This window comes from Agrilus planipennis, unplaced genomic scaffold (genome assembly GCF_000699045.2).
Source record: "Agrilus planipennis isolate EAB-ADULT unplaced genomic scaffold, Apla_2.0 scaffold13, whole genome shotgun sequence".
NCBI lineage: Eukaryota > Metazoa > Arthropoda > Insecta > Coleoptera > Buprestidae > Agrilus > Agrilus planipennis.
In genome coordinates this window covers 100,262-120,443 of record NW_020439040.1, presented here as the reverse complement: position 1 = coordinate 120,443, position 20,182 = coordinate 100,262, and the positions used below count along the sequence as shown (strand labels likewise).

Genomic DNA, 20,182 nt, shown 5'->3' with positions numbered 1-20,182 from the left:
ATTAAATGTTTATTTTTTTTTTTTATTTTTAATAAGCATTCGTTTCAGAAAGAAGTAAACTGACTTGTGTATAGTTTCAAATAAAAATATACGATTATTTATCTTTTTTTTTGTATTGTTCTGTTTACTTGGACGAAACGCAACGTCGATAGTATTAAAAAGATACTTTGACGAGAATTTTTAAATGAAAAGTTAATCAGAAGTAAGCGATAAGTGTATAATAAATGAAACAAACTATCAAAGGAAGAAATTCTTCCTTGTATTCTTGAACATAAATTATGTCATACCTCGTCTATTTTTTGAGGTAACATTCTAAACTGTTAACTGTGCGTAACGAGAACCTTAATATTAGTAACTGCGACTGACATCTTCAGTGGAAACTTGTTGCTTCCGAGACTTTAAGGTATAATTTCCACTTGGTTTCAATTGATCGTAAAATGACATTCGGAAATGTTGACGAAAAGCCTAGGCCGGTAAGCTCGAATCTTAATTCTACTATTGATTTTAGCTATAAATGTATTTTTTGTTATTATATGTTCTAAAATTGCTTCTACTCAGTTGCCTCTAATAAAGTAAATACTAAATATGTAGTTATTTTTGTTATTAATAAGCATTCATTTAATCGAATAGATTCGATTGCGTATAGCTGAAAATAAAAATATGCAAAAACAAAACGCAAAAGTTTATTTTATTCAAATCACAACATTTGGACCAGTAAATCATTTGAAAGCGGGTCTGTAATAGAACAAGACCATTCTTACTGTTGTTATTACGTTAAGGAAACTCAATGTTAATGGTATTAGAAATATCTTTTACTGGGAGTTTGTGAGTAAAAAAGGTAACCAAAAGTAAGTCATAGGTGTATAAAATATGAATTAGAATTATGAGAAAATTCTAAGGTAAATAACTGGAATGGGAGAAAAATGAGTTAATTCAAAAGAACGCGTTGTGTTATACAAATATCTCATGGTGTCTACAACAGAATCGGATATGTATTTCTCATTTTTCACCAATTCTCTTTTTAGAGATAATGTTTGGCCCTATGAAGAATTAGATGTCAAAGATCCTTTACTAGTCAAAACTGAATTTGAAGATTCTGAGGAACATAAATGGGAAGAAATACAATGCGAAATATGTTGGAATATGTTCATAAGCCAAGAAACATTACGACAACATAAGTGTAACGAACAACTATATCTTCCGTAAGTAGATTAAAGAATATTTTAAATGTTTGTCATACGTTGTTGAATATTGTTCAATTTTTAGCGAACCAAACCGGAAATTTATTACAAACTGGCAAAGAGAAGATCACGAATATTCGCACGATGAAGATAAACCCATTAAATGTACTCATTGTAGTAAAAGTTTTAGTGATAAAAGCGCTATGATGGTACACCTCAGTGTCCATACGGGTGAAGGTCTATTAAAGTGCTCATTCTGTGACATGAAATTTAGTACAAATCAGAGTAGAAAAATACACGAGAACAGGCACAGTGATAATCCCTACAAATGTCCTTATTGTACTAAGGATTTCCGTAAGAGAACTACTATGGTTATACACTCCCGCAACCATACGAGGAAACGTCGATTTAAGTGCTCATTTTGTGACAAAAAATTTTGTAGAGTCATTAACCAGAAATCTCACGAACGCACTCACCCTGAATATAAATCCTACAAATGTGCTGTTTGTGGTAGGAGTTTCAGTCAGCGAAATAGTTTGATTGAACACTCAATTTTACATCAGTTAACGTTCTAATATTTGCATTACATGTACAGAAGATTTAACTACTACTAAATGTTGTACTGAGGAATTGTATGCATAAGTACAACCCATTTTACGTTCGTTATTTTCATTTTTCAGTTTTATATGAAAATTCGTGTACTATTGACGAATAAAAAAGTTTTACTTCCTGTAAAATATGTTTCGTACACTAATTGTACCATTTCTATTTCGTATAATCACACAATTATCGCGTAATATACTACTAATTTTGTTTAAATAAAAGTTAGAGCTTATAGGCCCTGATAGGAATGCGTTTCTTTGGCAACTGTGACTGATATCTTCAGTGGAAACTTGTTGCTGTTGAGACTTCGAGGTATAATCTTAAAGGAACAGTTGCTGTATCTTTATCATTTGCAGCGAGTACCAGCTGGAAACTTATCTTCAGCTGCTAATGGATTTGTGTCAGTAGTTAGTGATACAAATATGTTGCAGAGTACAATTTTCCATGTTGTTTACCGATAAATGTTGTTTTTCACAATAAAATAATTTTAAATCAGTAGTTATTAAGTCTTACGTAATACTTATTGAATACAACCACTGCAATCTAGGCTTTACCTACAGAACCACTATGGTTATACACTGTCGTGCCCATACGGGGGAACGTCCTTTTAAGTGCTCATTCTGTGACAAGCAGTTTCATTCGAACAAATCTAGAAAAGAACATGAACACACTCACACTGGTAACAAACCGTACANTATTTTTTTCTTTGTTCGAAGCTTATTGTAAGTATTAAAATAATAAATAGTTTGAAATCAGGTCTGAAATAGAAATAAGACCGTTCTTATCTGCTGAAAATCGCGCTGTGTTCTGTAGATGACACATAGTAATCAAAAATATCGTATTTTTCGAACTAATTCCCTTTTGTAGAGATTATATTTGGACCGATGAAAAAATAGATATCAAAGAGCCTACTCTAGTAAAAATGAAATTTGACTATCCTGAAGTAATTAAAAGGGATGAAGCACCTTGTAAACTCTGCTCGGATACGTTCATAAAACAAGAAACGTTACAAGAGCATTATAAGTGTCGCCATAATCTACCTTTTTTGTAAGTACTGCCAAAAATGTACTAATTGCCCTTCTTGTAAATGTTATTTAATTTCTAGCGAAGCCAAAAAACTACAAAACGACGAAACATTAAACAGTGAAGAAGAAAATAAAAATTTTGTGAAACCATTCATAGGTTACAAAGAAACCCATGAACGCGTTCATAATACGAATGCACCTAACGTATGTCCGCACTGTAATAAAAAATTCAATCGGAGATCCGCAATGGTTCGACACTGCCGCACCCATACGGGTGAACGTCCATTTGAGTGCTCGTACTGTGATAAGAAATTTAACGATTATAGTAATAAAAAACAACATGAACGCACTCATGCGGGAAATAAACCGTACAAATGTCATCAATGTGACAAAGAATTCGCTCAAAAAAGAGATATAGTTATTCACTCTCGTACCCATACGGGTGAACGTCCTTTTAAGTGTTTATTCTGTGACAGACTATTTAGTTCAAATTACGTTAAGAATGAACACGAGCGCACTCACACAGGAAATAAACCGCATAAATGTCCTCAATGCAATAAAGGCTACACTAATAAGACCGCTATGGTCATGCACCTGCGTAACCACACGGGCGAACAGCCTTTTAAGTGTTCCTTCTGTGACCGGACATTTACCACAAATAATTATAAGAAATCGCACGAACGCACTCACACGGGAGATAAACCGTACAAATGTCATAACTGCAATAAGGATTTCACAACGAAAGCTGCCATAATTGCTCACTCCCGAATCCATTCGGGTGAACGTCCTTTTAAGTGTTCATTCTGCGACAGGACATTTAGTATAAATAAGTATAAAATAAACCACGAACGCACTCATATGGGAATGACACCGTACAAATGTCATCACTGTAACAAAAGTTTCACCAGGAGCACCGGTATGGTTGCACACTTCCGCACCCATACTGGTGAACGTCCTTTTCAGTGTTCCTTCTGTGATAAAACATTTACAAGAAACAGTTCTAAAAAATTACACGAACGCACTCACACGGGAAATTAACCGTAAGTATTGATTCTGGTGAATGTCCTTTCAAGTGTTCATTCTGTGACAGAAAATTTAGTACAAACAGGCGTAAAACAAAACACGGACGTACGCGCATTGACAATAAATGAACGGATAGGTTCGGACGTTTCGTTGGCAACTGCTGCTTCTTCAGTGAAAACTTGTCACAACGTAAATTGAATGAGAATGTCATTTCCATCAATAATAGTGTCATCTGCAGTTGCCGAATCGTAATTCTACTCATTTTTTGTTTTATTTATTTATTTTCTATTATATCGACTAGGGTGGGTTGTCTCTAACAAAGTTAATCTTAAGTGCAAGGTGATGATGGTTTTGTTTATGATAAGCATTTATTTTAGGATGGAATAAATTGAATTGTATGTAGCCTAATAAAAAAAAATATGTGCAAATGTATATGTATATTTCTCTATTTAGGTTAACAAAACGCAATGTTTGTAATAAGCTATCAAACAGGTAATTATTTCTAATTGCTTGACTAATTTAATTTAAGATTGTCACTGTTTATCCTATGATTTTCTGGAGTTAATAAGCAGCTGCTAAATGCTCTTTGAATTTAATTTGAATTGGGCGCCTAGTTTGTCCAACATATTTCATACAACGCTCTTTACAATTAATTTCATATATTGTCGACTTTTCTAGAAAAAGAATTCTATACTATATTTTTAATAAACACTTATTTCTGGGTGATATAAATTGAGTGAAGTATAGTGTATAATAAAAATATGCCAGTGTATATTTATATGTATTATTCTGTTTAACTTAAGAGAATTCAATATCTATAGCATTGAAGGGATATTTTTACACAGAATTTCAAAATAAAATGTAGTTAGATCTCAAAACACTTGGTAAATGAAGGTATGGTACCTTCAATAAACTAATATTAAGAGAGAAAACTCTAACCCAAGTAACAGGAGTGGGATAAAGATGTCTTCCAGTAGAAGGAAGCGTAAATGTCACGTAATTTCTGCAAGGCAGTCAAAAATATTTTTAATGTGAAACTTCTATATAGACGACGGGATATTACGATTTTTTCTGTCACGAAAAACCGTTACGGCCGCGTGTATGGGGTAGACGGTATATCGCGTGATGAGAGGGAGAGAAAGGCTGGCCGCGGCGGAGAGTATTAGTCAGATATAATGCGCAGCAGCGCGGAGAGCAGGGAGTCCGCTAGAGTCCCGGCGGCGTGTGCTGTGCTCAGCTGTTGTTTTCTTACCTCTGCTCTCCATGTGGCCGGGCATCATTGCCTCTATTTGCGGTCTGTGTTAAAACCAAATCGTAGTTTGCAGTAAACCTATGAAAACAAAATGTGTGCTAGAACACATGGTAGAAGTGAAACTTCAACTGACAAGTAGAAAAACAAATGGCAACGGACAAGTGGAAAAACAAATGGCAACAAACAAATGGAAAAACGAATCGCAACAAAATTTTTGCTTCAAGTTTACGGAAAGGTTCTCAAATTGTACAAGTAGATTAACAGTCTGCCCGTAAAACGTGAAGTAAAAATTTTGTTGCGATTCCCATTTTCCACTTGTCCATTGAAGTTTTAATTCTACTATGTGTCCCAGCACACATTTCGTTTTCTTATTTAATATAATTTGTCACCTTTTAACCAATTCTATTTTTAGAGATTTTACTTGGACCGATAATGAAAAAAACGCTAAAGAGTCCATACCGGTCACACCAAAACGGAAAGAAGTATCATGTGAAGTATGCCTAGATGTTTTTGTAAACCAAGAAACGTTACAAGAACATTATAAGTATCACCAACATCTACCTTTTGAGTACGTAAAGCCAAAAGTATATAAAATGTTACTACGTTTTGTGAAATCATTCAATTTGTAGGAAACCCGAACAAGAAGTGCAGGCAATTGAAATGTATTTTATCGAGGAGCATAAATATTGTGCTGGAGGAATTGATAAGAAAATGGATTACCGCCATCATCATGGTATGTGCAGGAACTCTTTTTTAACTCGGAATGAACTTCTCGGGCATTGCAAGCAACACGACATAGATATAGAGAATCCAAGAGCATATTTTACGAAAGCACTACGTAAAACAAAAAAACCGAAAAGTAAGGATAAAGTTGGTGCTGATATTAGTGGATGTAATGAGGAAGAAACATTTAAATGCTCATTCTGCGACAAGAAATTTATTTCGCATAGTTACAAAGAAATCCACGAACGCACTCATAACCCGCAAAAAAGTCGTCGCACTGTTGACATTAGAATATTTAAATGCTCATTCTGCGACAAGAAATTTATTTCGTGTAGTTACAAAGAAATCCACGAACGCACTCATAGGGAAAATAACCCGAACAAAGGTTTCACTCAGGTTGCACACTCCCGTATTAATACGAGTGAATGCCCGTTCAAGTGTTCATTCTGTAACAGGACATTAAGTACAAATAATGCTAAAGAAGAACATGAACGTACACATTCGAGAAAAACACTGTACGTATGTTATCACTGTAATAAATGCTTCACCCAGAAAGGCAGTATGATCGCACACTCCCGTATCCACACGGGTGAACGCCCTTTTAAATGTTCATTCTGTGACCGGCTATTTACTACAAATAGTAACAAAAAATTACACGAGCGCATTCACACTGGAAATAAACCGTACAAATGTCCGTTCTGTAATAAAAGTTTCACTCAGAAACCCAACATGCTTAGACACTCTTCCGTATGTAGATGAACTTCCATTTATGTGCTCATTCTGCAGCAGGACGTTTAGTACAAATACTTATAAAAAAGAACACGAACGTACAGGCCTGACGCTGGAAGCTGGCGGAAATTTTAAAATGGCGTGGATGCGCGGTGGCAAAAGTAGGCAGTTTTAGGTATAAAGATTGCAGCCCTCATTCTTCAGTATTCCTATCAGGGGCGTAGATTAAATATTTAAAAATAGGGATCAGTGAGCAAGTAATAGACAGACAACCAGAAGAACTAATTGTTGATTTTGGTGACAGTGATAGAGATTCCCATGATGAGAGTGAATGTGAAAACTAACTATAAAACAAAAGCAATAGGTTTAGTTTTTCTTTTTGATAAGTCATGTTTTTACATTATTGTCTAGTACGCTACTGTCCCATCTGTATTAATACTATAATAAACGCCTACTGAAAGCTTATTTGTGTATCGGTTCCAAGTGACTTACCCAAATAGGTCATAAATGGGCAAGTACCTGCGCGACCGCTCGCCAGCTTGCTTCGTCAGACCTGTACGCCAATTGAAGATAAATGATCGGATAGTTTTCGACGTTTCGTCGGCAATTGCCGTCGGCATCTTCAATGGAAACTTGTCTGTACCAAGACTTTAAAGTATAATTTGTTGTCAATTTTCCTTCAAATGAAAATGTCATCTACAAATGCTGAATAAACTCCAGCGCCTAACTATTCATCTCAACTCGTCCCATAAGCCCTAATCTTACGTCCGTTGTGTTGTCTATAGTATAAGTTAATATTAAGTACCTACACAGTTGTAGTTGTTATTAATAAACATTCATTGTAATAAACCCTAAATTTATTTTATTAAAATCACGTAGATAGTGAATTTTATAAGGAATAAATATATTAAACAAAGCAATTTCATTTTTTCCACTTTATTTAAAACGTGTTTCCTTACAGTGTTAGTGTTGACTCGGAAATTAAAATTATTCTCAGTGTTCAGCTTTAAATCATGTTGTGGGAATGGCTTTCGCAATGTATTTTTAATTTACTGTCTCTTGATTAGCTTTGGCTCTTTTATGTTAAAGCTGTCGGTATGTTTTTAAAGCTATTGTTCTTAAAGTTGGGATGTTGCTTTACCATTTGTTCCTAAAGTCCCAAGACAGTAGTACAGAATCCGGTACAGAATCCGGAACGTTCTAATAAAAACAGCAGAAGTGGGAGAAATTGACTTAGAACTAACGGTTCTGTGGATAAATACATTGAATTTTTAATATACCATCTTTTTCCTAATTGATTCCTTTTTATAGGGATGATATTTGGATCGATGAAAAAAAGATTATCAAATTTCACGATTCTGAAGAAAATACAAGGGATGAGTTACCGTGTGATATCTGCTTGGATGTGTTTGTAAACCAACAAGCGTTACAAGAGCATTACAAGTGTCACGAATATCCATCCCTGCAGTATGTACTTCCAAGAATGCTTTAAATGTCCTTATCACATCTTGCAAATACTGTTTCATTTCTAGCGAATCCGAAGAATCACAAAGCGATGAAAGACATTTCAAGATCCACGACATCAAAATAGAGAATCCGACAGAACACTCTGAGGAAGCAGCGCCTAATGAAGAAAAACCGTTTAAATGCTCGTTCTGCGACAAGAAATTTATTTCAAATCGTTACAAAGAAGTGCACGAACGCATTCACTCTGAGCACAAACCGTACAAATGTCCACACTGTAACAGAAGTTTCACTCAGAGAACCAATATGGTTACACACTCGCGCACCCACACGGGTGAACGTCCTTTTAAGTGTTCATTCTGCGACCGGACATTTACCACAAGTACTAGTAAAAAAATACACGAGCACACGCACACCGGAAATAAACCGTACAAATGTGATCACTGTGACAAAACTTTCAGCGTGAAAGCAGGTATGCTCATACACTTCCGTATGCACACGGGTGAATATCCATTTACGTGTTCACTCTGTAACAAGAAATTCAGTACGAATCATAGTAAAAAACGACACGAACGCATCCACTTGGAATCTAAAGCGTACAAGTGTGAGTATTGTAATAAAGAGTTCGTTGAGAAATCCAACATGCTTAAGCACACCCTCGTCCATGCGGGTACTAAACCGTATAAGTGTCATCACTGTAACAAGGATTTCGCCCAGAAAAGAGATATGATTGTCCACTCGCGTACCCACACGGGCGAACGTCCTTTTAAGTGTTCATCCTGTGAGAAACATTTTATTTCGAATGATGCTAAAAAAGCACACGAAGAGACTCACACAGTGAATAAACCGCACAAATGTCCCCACTGCAACAAAGGCTTCACTAAAAACACCGCTTTAGTTATACACATCCGTTCCCACACGGGCGAACGTCCTTTCAAGTGTTCTTTCTGCGACGGGCACTTTTATTCGAATAAATCTAGAAAACAACACGAACACACTCACACGAAAGATAAACCATATAAATGTCCTCACTGCGATAAGCGCTTCACCAATGAGACCACTATGGCTACGCACTCCCGTTCCCATACGGGCGAACGTCCCTTCAGGTGTTCGTTCTGTGACAAGCAGTTTAGTTCAAGTGGCGCTAAAAAACAACACGAACACACTCACACGGGAAATAAATCGTACGAATGCCCTCACTGTAATAAAAGCTTCACTAGCAGAACCTCCATGGTTATACACTTCCGTGCCCACACGGGCGTACGTCCTTCCAAGTGTTCATTCTGTGACAGGATATTTAGTTCAATTAATGCTAAAGAAGAACACGAACAAACCCACGCAGGAGATAAACCGTACAAATGTCCTCACTGTAATGAAGGCTTCACCGATAACACTACCATGGTTGCACACTTCCGCACCCATACGGGCGTACGACCCTTCAAATGTTCATTCTGCGACAGACTATTCAGTTCGAATGATGCTAAAGAAGAACACGAACACACTCACACAAAAACTAAACCGCACACATGTCAACACTGTAATAAAGGTTTCAATTCGAAATCTGCTTTGGCTAAGCACTCGCATGTTCACACGGGCAATAAACCGTACAAATGCGCGTCCTGTAATAAAGGTTTTGCTCACAAATACCACATGATTAATCACTCCTTTACTCATATAGACGAACTTCCTTTTAAATGTTCGTTCTGTAGCAAGACGTTTAGTACGAATATGTCTAAAGAGGAACACGAGCTAACGCACATTGAAGGTAAATAAACGGATAGATTTGGACGTTTCGTTTCATTGAAAACTTGTCTGTACTAAGATCTCGAAATATAATTTATTGTCGTATGCGTTGTCAGGTTTCTTTCAAATGAAAAGGTCAAATGTCGAATAAACGCCAGGGCCTAATTGTTCACCCCTACTCGGCCCATAAGCCCGAATTATACGTCTCTGTGTTATCTGTAATAAAGTGGATATTAAGTGTATAATTACTGTTGTTATTAATGAGCATTTATTTTTTAAAATAAATTCTGTTGTTGATAGCTAAAAATTATAATATTCGAGTGTTTATGTATATTTTTTTATTTACGAAAAAAAAAAGTTTATTGCATTAAAATCACATTAGGTCCAATACATTATGTGAACCCGATTCCCACATAGAAATAAAATAGAGTTTTGCGCTTTCTGAAACTTTCCATTATGTAGTAAACAGTGTTGATGTATACCTATATGTCTCAAACAATAATCTAATTAATTCCAATACATTTAAAACGTGTTTCCCTTATAGTGTCAGTGTTGAATCCTCAATAAAGATTATTAAAATTAAAATCAGTTCTTAGCAACAAATCATGTTGCAGGCTTTACCCTTCTGGTATGAATTGCGCATTGTTATTATTAATTTACACTTACTTGGTAAGCTTTTGTTATGTTATGTTATGTTAAAGCTGTCGGTATGTTTTTAATGTTACTGTTATTAAAACCGGAAAATTATGTTCCAAATGCTTTTTCTTTTATCCCTACAAATGTATGTCACTTTTACTCATTATTGCTTAGAAATATCTGAGGTCTTAAAGCATAATGTAGGCTGTACAGAATACAGGGGAACATTCTAATAAAAGCATCAGGAGTGGGAGAGAAAGTGACAGATTTAACGGTTATTTTGATACATAATTCCTTCATACTAATAAAAAATATTGAATTTTTAATTTACCATTTTTGTAACTAATTTCTTTTTGTAGAGATGATGTTTGGACCAATAGAAAGATGGAATTCAAATTTAACGTTTCTGAAGAAATTACAAGGGATGAGGTACCGTGTGAAATCTGCTTGGATGTATTTGTAAACCAGGAAACGTTACAGGCACATTATAAGTATCACGAACATCTGTCATTCCTGTATGTAGTGCTAAGAATGTTTTAAATGTCCTTACCGCATTTTGTAGTATTGTTTCATTTCTAGCGAAGCACAAAACGATAAAAATTCGAACTCTGGAAATTGTGTAAAACCAGTAGAAAAGAAATTGTATTATTGCCATCATCATAACACGTGTACGAAAATGTTCACTCAAAATGAACTTCTCATACACTGCAAGGTCCATGAGATCGAAATACACAATCCAACAGTATATTTAAAGAGAGCATTACTTAAAGAAGTAAGGACCAAGAGTAAAATTGAACAATCTTGTGAAATCTGCTTCGAATTATTTTCCACTAAGAAAGCTCTCAATCTTCATTACGAAATTCACGAAAGTGTTTACAAATGTGCCGACTGTAATGCAGGGTTTAAAAGAATTCGCGAATACGTCGTTCATAGAAGAACTCACAGGGCAGATAATATGTACCAATGTCCTTCATGTGATAGAAAATCGTCTACTATGAAAGGATTGTTAAGGCATATTTACTTCCACGAATCCTATAAGCGTTACAAATGCAAAGAATGCGACAAACGGTTTTCACATTATGGCCCTTACAATGAACACGTCAAAATTGACCACGAGGGCGAACCTTCACTGTCGTGCGATATATGCGGTGAAAATTTCAAATCGTCGCATAAACTGGCCAATCACAAATATAGAAAGCATCCTTTAATTAAATCTAGTAAAACGAATTCTTCTCGCAAAATAATGCAGAGATATAAATTGCCGCACAGTTGCAGAATGCGTTACGTATGTCACCTTTGCGGAAAGATGATTAAAGAGACGTCCTTCGACGGGCATATGAAAAGGCATAGGGATGGGAGACCGTATAAATGCTCATTGTGCGACAAGAAATTTTACTCAAATCAACAGAAAAGAGATCACGAATACACTCATACAGGAAGTAAACCGTACAAATGTCCCCACTGCAATAAAGATTTCGCCCAGGAAAGATATATGGTCATACACTCCCGTACCCATACGGGCGAACGTCCGTTTAAGTGCGCGTTTTGTGACGAGAAATTCATTTCAACTTCTCATAAGAAAAGTCATGAAAGCAAGCACACCGGAGATAAACCCTACAAATGTCCCCAGTGTAACAAAAGTTTCGGTCACAAAAGCACTTTTGTTATACACTCTCGTATCCATACGGGCGAACGCCCATATAAGTGCGCATTTTGTGACGAGAGGTTTATTTCAAACTTTCATAAGAAAAATCATGAAAGCAAGCACACCGGAGATAAACCTTACAAATGTACTCAGTGTAATAAAGGTTTCGCTCGGAGAAGCACATTTGTTGCACATTCTCGTATACATACGGGCGAACGCCCATATAAGTGCGCATTTTGTGACGAGAGGTTTATTTCAAATTTCCATAAGAAAAATCACGAAAGCAGCAAGCACACCGGTGTTAAACCCTACAAGTGTCCTCAGTGTAATAAAGGTTTTACCCGGAGAACCACTTTTGTTGTTCACTCTCGCATCCATACGGGTGAACGTCCGTTTAAGTGCGCATTCTGTGACGAGAGGTTTATTTCAAATTTTCAAAAGAAAAGTCATGAAAGCAGCAAGCACACTGCTGGAAATACACCCTACAAATGTCCTCAGTGTAATAAAGTTTTCGCTCACAAAAGCAATTTTGTGCTTCACTTTCGCACCCATACGGGTGAACGTCCATTTAAGTGCGCATTTTGTGACAAGAAATTCATTACGAATTATCTTAAGAAAAATCATGAAAGCAAGCACACTGGAGATAAACCTTACAAATGTACTCAGTGTAATAAAGGTTTCGCTCAGAAATCCTGTATGGTAGGTCACTCCTGTACCCATACGGAGGAACGTGCACAGAAATACAGATTCCGTGACGAGAAATCCATTTCAAATTTTCGTAAAAAGAGTCATGAACGCAAGCACACTGGAGATAAAAATTCATTTAAGTGCTCATCCAGTTAACGTTAGAATATTTGCATTTTACTACCTATTACATGGTTCTTTACATTACATTTACAAAATTGATCTAGAACAAACATAAGTACATATATTAATGATCGATTAAGTAACAATTACTTAATTAAGCGTAAGTGCAACCCATTTTACCCACTTTATTTTGTTGTGTTTTCGTATACTATTGACGAATGAAGAACAAAATATACTTAGAAATAATAATCAAAATTAATTAGTGCTCTTATCAAAGTGTATAATAGTCAAAGTCAGTTTTTCTATAATTTCTCTACTGTTTTGACTTCACAATCCTTTCATATTTAAGCCTACCGAAAAAATACGTTCTAAGTGGAAATATTTTTGCTGTCTGTAATAAAGTGAATATTAAATGAACTGTTGTTTTGTTATTAATAAGCAATTATGTCATAAAATAAATTCAATTGTCTATAGCTGAAAATAAAAACATTCTGAACCATCGAGAGGTGGTTCCTTACGCTCGCGAAAAATATTAAAATGCACAAGAGGTTAGTAAGTGGGAACACACTATTCACTTCAACTTTATGTGTTTTTATTCTGTTTATTTGTTGATCCACTATGTTGATTTTGGCCAGTTGTTGTGCACTTATTTTCTGAGAATTAAGGTTCAGGCTATAAGCCATGGTCAGAATGAACGATGAGGTAGAGATTATGCATCAGCTAATGGGAATTCTAGCAGTGAAAATCTATTTTCTTAATTTCGCCTACCTACCTGTTATGTTGTTTGTTGTCTGTAATAAAGTAAGGGTTTATTAATTATTTATTTTATGCTTTTAATAAACTTCTGTATGAAATAATTTAATTGTTGTTTAAAGTTTAAAATAAAAATATGAGAATGTATTTTTATCTATATTATTCTGTTTACGTTATCGTATTCATAGCATTGAAGGGATTTCAAAATAAAAAAGTGATCAGATCTCAGAACATTTAATGCAAGTATAATAATAAGTGAATTATACTCCTGAAATAAAAATGTTCAGTCTCTCAGAGTCCCTGAAGGCGAGACTCGAGTCTCCGTTTCTCATCGAGTCTCTGAACGAGAGACTCAGCCGCTCATAGAGAGATCCTCATTTCGTATCCAGTCTCTGAATGAGAGACTCGAATCTCGAATTAACAACTTTATCGTTCGAGTCTCTCATACAGAGACTGTGAGAGACGCTCTCAGAGACGCCGAAAGACTGACTGAAAGAGAAAAATTGTAATCCATTTGCTGGAGTAGGATAAAAATGAATTAAGCTGGAAAGATGTCTTCCCCTAGAAAACAAAAAGTGTCATGTTCTATAAATGTCACATGGATTCTTCAAGGCAACCAAAAATATTTTTCTTCTTTAATATAATTTGCCATTTCTTTAACCAATTCCATTTTCAGAAATTATACTTGGGCCGATAAAGATACCGACGTTAGTTTCACACCAGTTACACCGGAATTTGTAGATTCTGAAAAATATAAAAGGGAAGAAGTATCAAGTGAAGTATGCTTGGATGTGTTCGTAAAACAAGAAACGATCGAAGAATATAACTTTGACCAACATCTACCCTTTGTGTAAGTAATGCCAAAAGTATATTGAATGTTCTTACTTTCTATTTTGAGAACATCATTTGATTTGTAGGAAACTCGAAAAAGAAGTGCAAAAAGTTGAAAAGTATAACAGTGAAGAAGAAAATTATGTAGAAATAGTTGGCGCGAAGATGTATTACTGTCATCACCACAGTACGTGTACTGATCGTTTCACCCAAAATGAACTTCTCAAACATTGCAAGCTACACAACATAGAAATAGAAAACCCAATAGTATACTTTGAGAAAGCACTGCGACAAATGAGCGACAAAATCGAAGAAGCATTAGAAAACTCATCCTGCCACACGAAATTTATTTCACCTAGTTACAAATGTAATATCTGTAATAAAGATTTCACAACGAAAGGTGGTATGGCTGAACACTCTCGTATTCATTCGGGAGAACGTCCTTTTCAGTGTTCTTTCTGTGACAAGAAGTTCAGTTTGTTGAGGTATAAAAAACAACATGAACGCATCCATACGGGAGAGACGCCGTACAAATGCCATCACTGCAACAAAAGTTTCAATCAAAGAACTAGCATGGTGACACACTCCCGTATCCATACGGGCGAGTGCCCTTTTAAGTGTTCCTTTTGCGATCGGAAATTTACTACAAGCACCTATAGAAAAGCACACGAACGCGCTCATGCGGGAAAGAAACCGCACAAATGTCATCATTGTAACAAAAGTTACACTCAGAAAACCAGTTTGGTTATACACTCGCGTACCCACACGGGCGAACGTCCATTCAAGTGTTCATTCTGTGACCAGACGTTTACCACAAATGGTAATAAAACATCACACGAACGCACTCACATGGAAACTAAACCTTACAAATGTGATCACTGTAACAAAGGTTTCAATCATAAATCCCCTATGATCACACACTCCCGTACCCATACGGGCGAACTGCCGTATAAATGCTCATTCTGCGACAGGTCGTTTAGTACAAGCAATGTTAAAAGGGATCACGAAAACGCTCACACGGGAAATAAACCACACAAATGCCCTGACTGTAATAAGGGGTTTACTTACAGAAACACCATGGTTCGACACTCCCGTGTCCATGCCGCAAGGATGGATGTTTCTTAAAGTGTTCATTGTATAACAGAAAAATTAGTACAAAACGGAACACAGATAGATTCCGATGTTTCGTCGACAATTGCGGTTAACATCTTCAGTGGAAAGAGTGTAATCGTATAATAAAAAGCCGCGTAAGCAATGTCGTTTGTGTCATCCGCATTTTCCTCATATTATCTGTATTAAAGTTAATCTTAAGTGCTTAGTTTTTAATTAATTTAATTTAATTTTATAATAGATTAAATTGAATTGTGAACAACCTAATAAAATAAATATCTATACATGTATCCCTATTTACGCCACCAAAAGGCAGTGACTTTAATATTAACAATAAAAGATCAGAGCGTTTTTTTTTTCTTTCAAAATAATACGTTATGACTTGCTCATTTATTACCTATAATGTGCCACAACAGAACAAAACTTCATGCTCAGCTATGTGATGTGTACATCGCGATTTCGATCTCTTTTGATCTCATCAGCACGCCGTAACCAATTCCTACAGAACGCCGATTTGGTCATTTATGATTAATGATATGCTCTTGTTTGAAATCACAATTACTAATAAATGTTTACAAATAAAGTTCTCTACGTCATCTGGGGTTATTCAGTGACAATGTGGATTAATTCTACAAATGTTTTCGTTGTAATTAGAATTTCACGCGGTGAAGGTATATAGTTAGACACTTTTAAGTGTTCCTTTTGCGACAAGAAATTTATTGCAGGTGGTTGTACTTATAAGGAAACATGAACGCACTCACACTGATGTGAGGATAAACCTTATAAATGTACTCACTGTAATAAAGGTTTCACTTAGATCAGATATTATGGCAAGAAACTCATTATGTTTCCGGAAATTTCGTTGAAATGGTAATAAAAACTACCTCAAAAATTCTCACACTCACACGGAAACTAAACTGTATAAATGTCCCCGCTATTAAAAAAAGTTTCACTCCTAAAACTGTATGGTCACACACTCCCGTACCCATTTGGAAGGCCGTTCTTTCAAGTAATTCTGTGACAGGAAATACAATGATTATGTTGGTAGTATTATAAACTCACTTGGGAATGAAACTGTTCAAATGTGGTCACTGTGATAAAGACTTCACTTCGAAAGTCATCATGGTGTTACACACTCCAGTATCCATTCTGGTGAACGTCCTTTTACATGTGGAAGAAAATGACTTAATATTAATAGTGCTTTTGTTACATAATTTCTGCATAGTAGATGGTTAGAAATATTGAATCTTTAATTTATATACCGTCATTTTCTGACTTTTTTCTTTTTGTAGAGATTATATTTGGACTGATGAAATAATAGATATCAAAGATCCCACCCTGTTAAAAATGAAATTTGACTATCCTGAAGAAATTAAAAAAGATGAAGTACCTTGTGAAATATGCTTGGATACGTTCACAAACCAAGAAACGTTACAAGAACATTACAAATGTCACTATCATCTACCTTCTCTGTAAGTATCTACTGCCAAAAATGTATTAAGTATTTTTTGTCATCATGTTTTGTAAATGTTGTTTAATTCTAGCGAAGCCGGAAAATCACAAGTAAACAGTGAAGAGGAAAGTAAAAATTTTGTAAAACCATTCGAAAGCAAAGTGTATTATTACCAAGACCATAGTGAACTTTTCAGTCAGGATGAACTTGTCAATCGCGACAAGCTCTCCGAAATAGAGAATTCAACAGTTTACATTAAGAAGGAACTGCATAATGAGGAAAGACCATTTAGTTGTTCATTCTGCGAAAAGAAATTTATTTCAAACAGTTACAAGGAAAGACACGAACGCGCTCACACCGCGGATAAGTCCAACGTGTGTCCTCACTGTAATAAAGAATTCAATCAGAGATCGGCAATGGTTAGGCACTGTCGTATCCATACGGGCGAACGTCCTTTCAACTGCTCATTTTGCGAAAGGAAATTCAGTGACTATAGTAATAAAAGGAAACATGAACGCACTCACATGGGAAATAAACCGTATAAATGTCCTCATTGTGATAAAGACTTTACTAACAACACCAGCATGGTTATTCACTGTCGTACCCACACGGGGGAACGTCCTTTCGAATGTTCATTTTGCGACAGACAATTTACTTCGAATAACGCTAAAAAGGAACACGAACGCACCCACACGGGAAATACACCGTATACATGTCCCCACTGCAGTAAAGGCTTCACTAATAAGACCGCTTTAGTCGTACACATCCGTATCCACACGGGTGAACGTCCTTTTAAGTGCTCATTCTGTGACAAGCAGTTTCATTCGAACAAATCTAGAAAAGAACATGAACACACTCACACTGGTAACAAACCGTACAAATGTCCTCAGTGCATTAAAAGCTTCAACTACAAGGCCACCATGCTAAAACACTTCCGTACCCATACGGGCGAACGTCCCTTTAAGTGTTCTTTCTGTGACAAGCAATTCAATTCGAATAATACTAAAAAAGAACACGAATACTCGCACACGGGAAGTAAACCGTACAAATGCGATCACTGTAACAAAGGTTTCAACCAGAGAACCACCATGGTTAGACATTCCCGTACCCATACGGGTGAACGTCCTTATAAGTGTTCCTTCTGTGACCGGACGTTTGCTACAATTAATCATAAAAAGTCGCATGAACAGACTCACACGGGGAACAAACCGCACAAATGTCATCACTGTAACAAGGGTTTCACTCAGAGGTCCCGTATGATTGCACACTCCCGTATCCATACGGGCGAACGTCCGTTTAAGTGTTCCTTATGTGACTGGGCATTTACGTCAGATGATCATAGAAAAACACACGAACGCCGCACTCACATGGTAAATAAACCGGTGTAAAGGTCATCACTGTAACGAATATTTCACCCAGCAATCCAAAATGGTTGCACATACGAGTTGAATTACTTCTAACATCTCATTATGTGACAGAAATTTAGTAAAAGTTATACTTAAAGAGATTACGCGGGAACAACTACGCGAATGTCTTTACTGTAGTAAAGGGTTTACCTGCAGAACCTCTAGGGTTAGATACTCCCTAAGGGATAAACCGTAACAGTAATTAGTTTATAACCAAAATATATAAAAAGCCAATGTTCTATAATTTGCTTTTTTCTTATATGGTGTCGTTCTTTTTAATTATTCGAAAATTATGCCCATCAGCCCGAACTTAATTATGCTGGAAATTCTGGTCGTGAAAATCTTATTTCTTAATTTCGTCTACCTATACTACTATGTTAACTGTAGGTACTAAAGTGAAACTGTATTTATTTTATGCTTTTAATAAAGAATCATTTCTGGATGTAATAAATTCAATTGTTCTATTTACTTATAGTGTTATATGAAAACGAATTGTATGTTTATGTTTAGAAATGTAAGTAGGTACTTATATTTACTCTAATATTATATTAGGTGAATTTGTATAATGTAGAGTAACTTACTCAACAATTTATTTAATATTTCATACTACCTAATGAATAAAAACAATTTATTTACTCAAACAACAACTTAACAACAATAATAATACGTAGAAAATGGCAGACAATTATCATAAGGTGAGTGAAGATGGTAAGCCGCCTCACCGCCTTTCCCTGTGATCTTGGATTCAACTCCTTGAATATTATTGATTCCGTTACTTAAACGGTCGCTTACCCAGTAGGTAAGTAGGTGTTAGCTTACAATTTTAAATAAATAATGTACATGTACAAACTTTGTGTCAGTGGCTTAATAATTTATTGATACTTACTATTATGTAACAATAGCATTAAAGGGATATTTTTACCCAGAGTTTCTAAATATCAAAATAGTCAGAACTCAAAATATGTGATACGTGTATAATAAATGAAACAAACTACTAAAAGAGAAAATTGTAGTTATATAAAAATGAATTAAGTCAGAGGGATGTCGTTTCCTAAAAAAAAACTCTATGCTCTATAAATGTTGCCTGGTTCCTGCAAAGCAATAAAAAAAAATCCTGTTCAATATAATTTACATCCTTTTAACCAATTCCATTTTTAGAAATTATATTTGGACCGAGTTCATGCCAGTCCCATCGGAACATATAGATCCTGAAAAAAATAAAAGGGAAGAATTATCATGTGAAGTATGCATGGATGTGTTCGTAAAAAAAGAAACCTTACATGAACATTACAAGTGTCACCAAAATCCGCCTTTTGTGTAAGTTGTGCCAAAAGTATATAAAATGTACCTACTTACTATGTTTTATGAAATTATTCAATTTGTAGGAAACTCGAGATAGAAATGCAAAAAATTGAAAAGTACAACAGTGATGCAGAAATATTTGATAAAAAAATGTATTACTGTCATCACCACAGTACGTGTACTGACCTTTTCACTCAAAAGGAACTTCTCAAACATTGCAAGCTCCATGAGATCGAAATAGAGAACCCAACAGTATATTTTGAGAACGCGCTACTTCAAAAAGAAAAAACGAGGATTAAAAATGAAATTGGGGTAGACATTAAAGGATATAACGAGGAGGGAACATTTAAATGCTCATTCTGTGACAAGAAATTTATTTCATATAACTATAAAGCAATTCATGAATACATTCACAGTGCGAATAAAACTTACAAATGTCCTCACTGTAACAAGGATTTCACTAAGAGAAGCAGTTTGGTCGTACACTTCCGTACCC

At 35.6% G+C, this 20,182-nt stretch overlaps 2 protein-coding genes across 2 annotated transcripts; both read left to right on the top strand.

The window, feature by feature from the left end:
* The first annotated feature begins 2,351 nt into the window (after positions 1-2,351).
* Positions 2,352-19,536, top strand: LOC112905088 (zinc finger protein 774-like). Its single transcript, XM_025976774.1, has 2 exons — positions 2,352-2,463; positions 17,843-19,536. The coding sequence occupies exons 1-2, from the start codon at positions 2,352-2,354 to the stop codon at positions 18,364-18,366; spliced, it is 636 nt and encodes a 211-aa protein (XP_025832559.1). The 3' UTR covers positions 18,367-19,536.
* LOC108744191 (zinc finger protein 525-like) lies at positions 14,437-16,063 on the top strand. Its single transcript, XM_018479840.1, has one exon. It carries the CDS (start codon positions 14,581-14,583, stop codon positions 15,538-15,540), a length of 960 nt encoding a protein of 319 aa, XP_018335342.1. The 5' UTR covers positions 14,437-14,580; the 3' UTR covers positions 15,541-16,063.
* Positions 19,537-20,182: the final 646 nt, after the last annotated feature.

Bases quoted from the DNA above. Each gene is read 5' to 3' on its own strand.
- LOC112905088 (XM_025976774.1), top strand. From the start codon at position 2,352: ATGGTTATACACTGTCGTGCCCATACGGGGGAACGTCCTTTTAAGTGC. The intron at 2,464-17,842 runs GTAACAAACCGT...ACACTCACACTG, and splicing joins ACATGAACACACTCACACTG to GTAACAAACCGTACAAATGT.
- LOC108744191 (XM_018479840.1), top strand. From the start codon at position 14,581: ATGTATTACTGTCATCACCACAGTACGTGTACTGATCGTTTCACCCAA.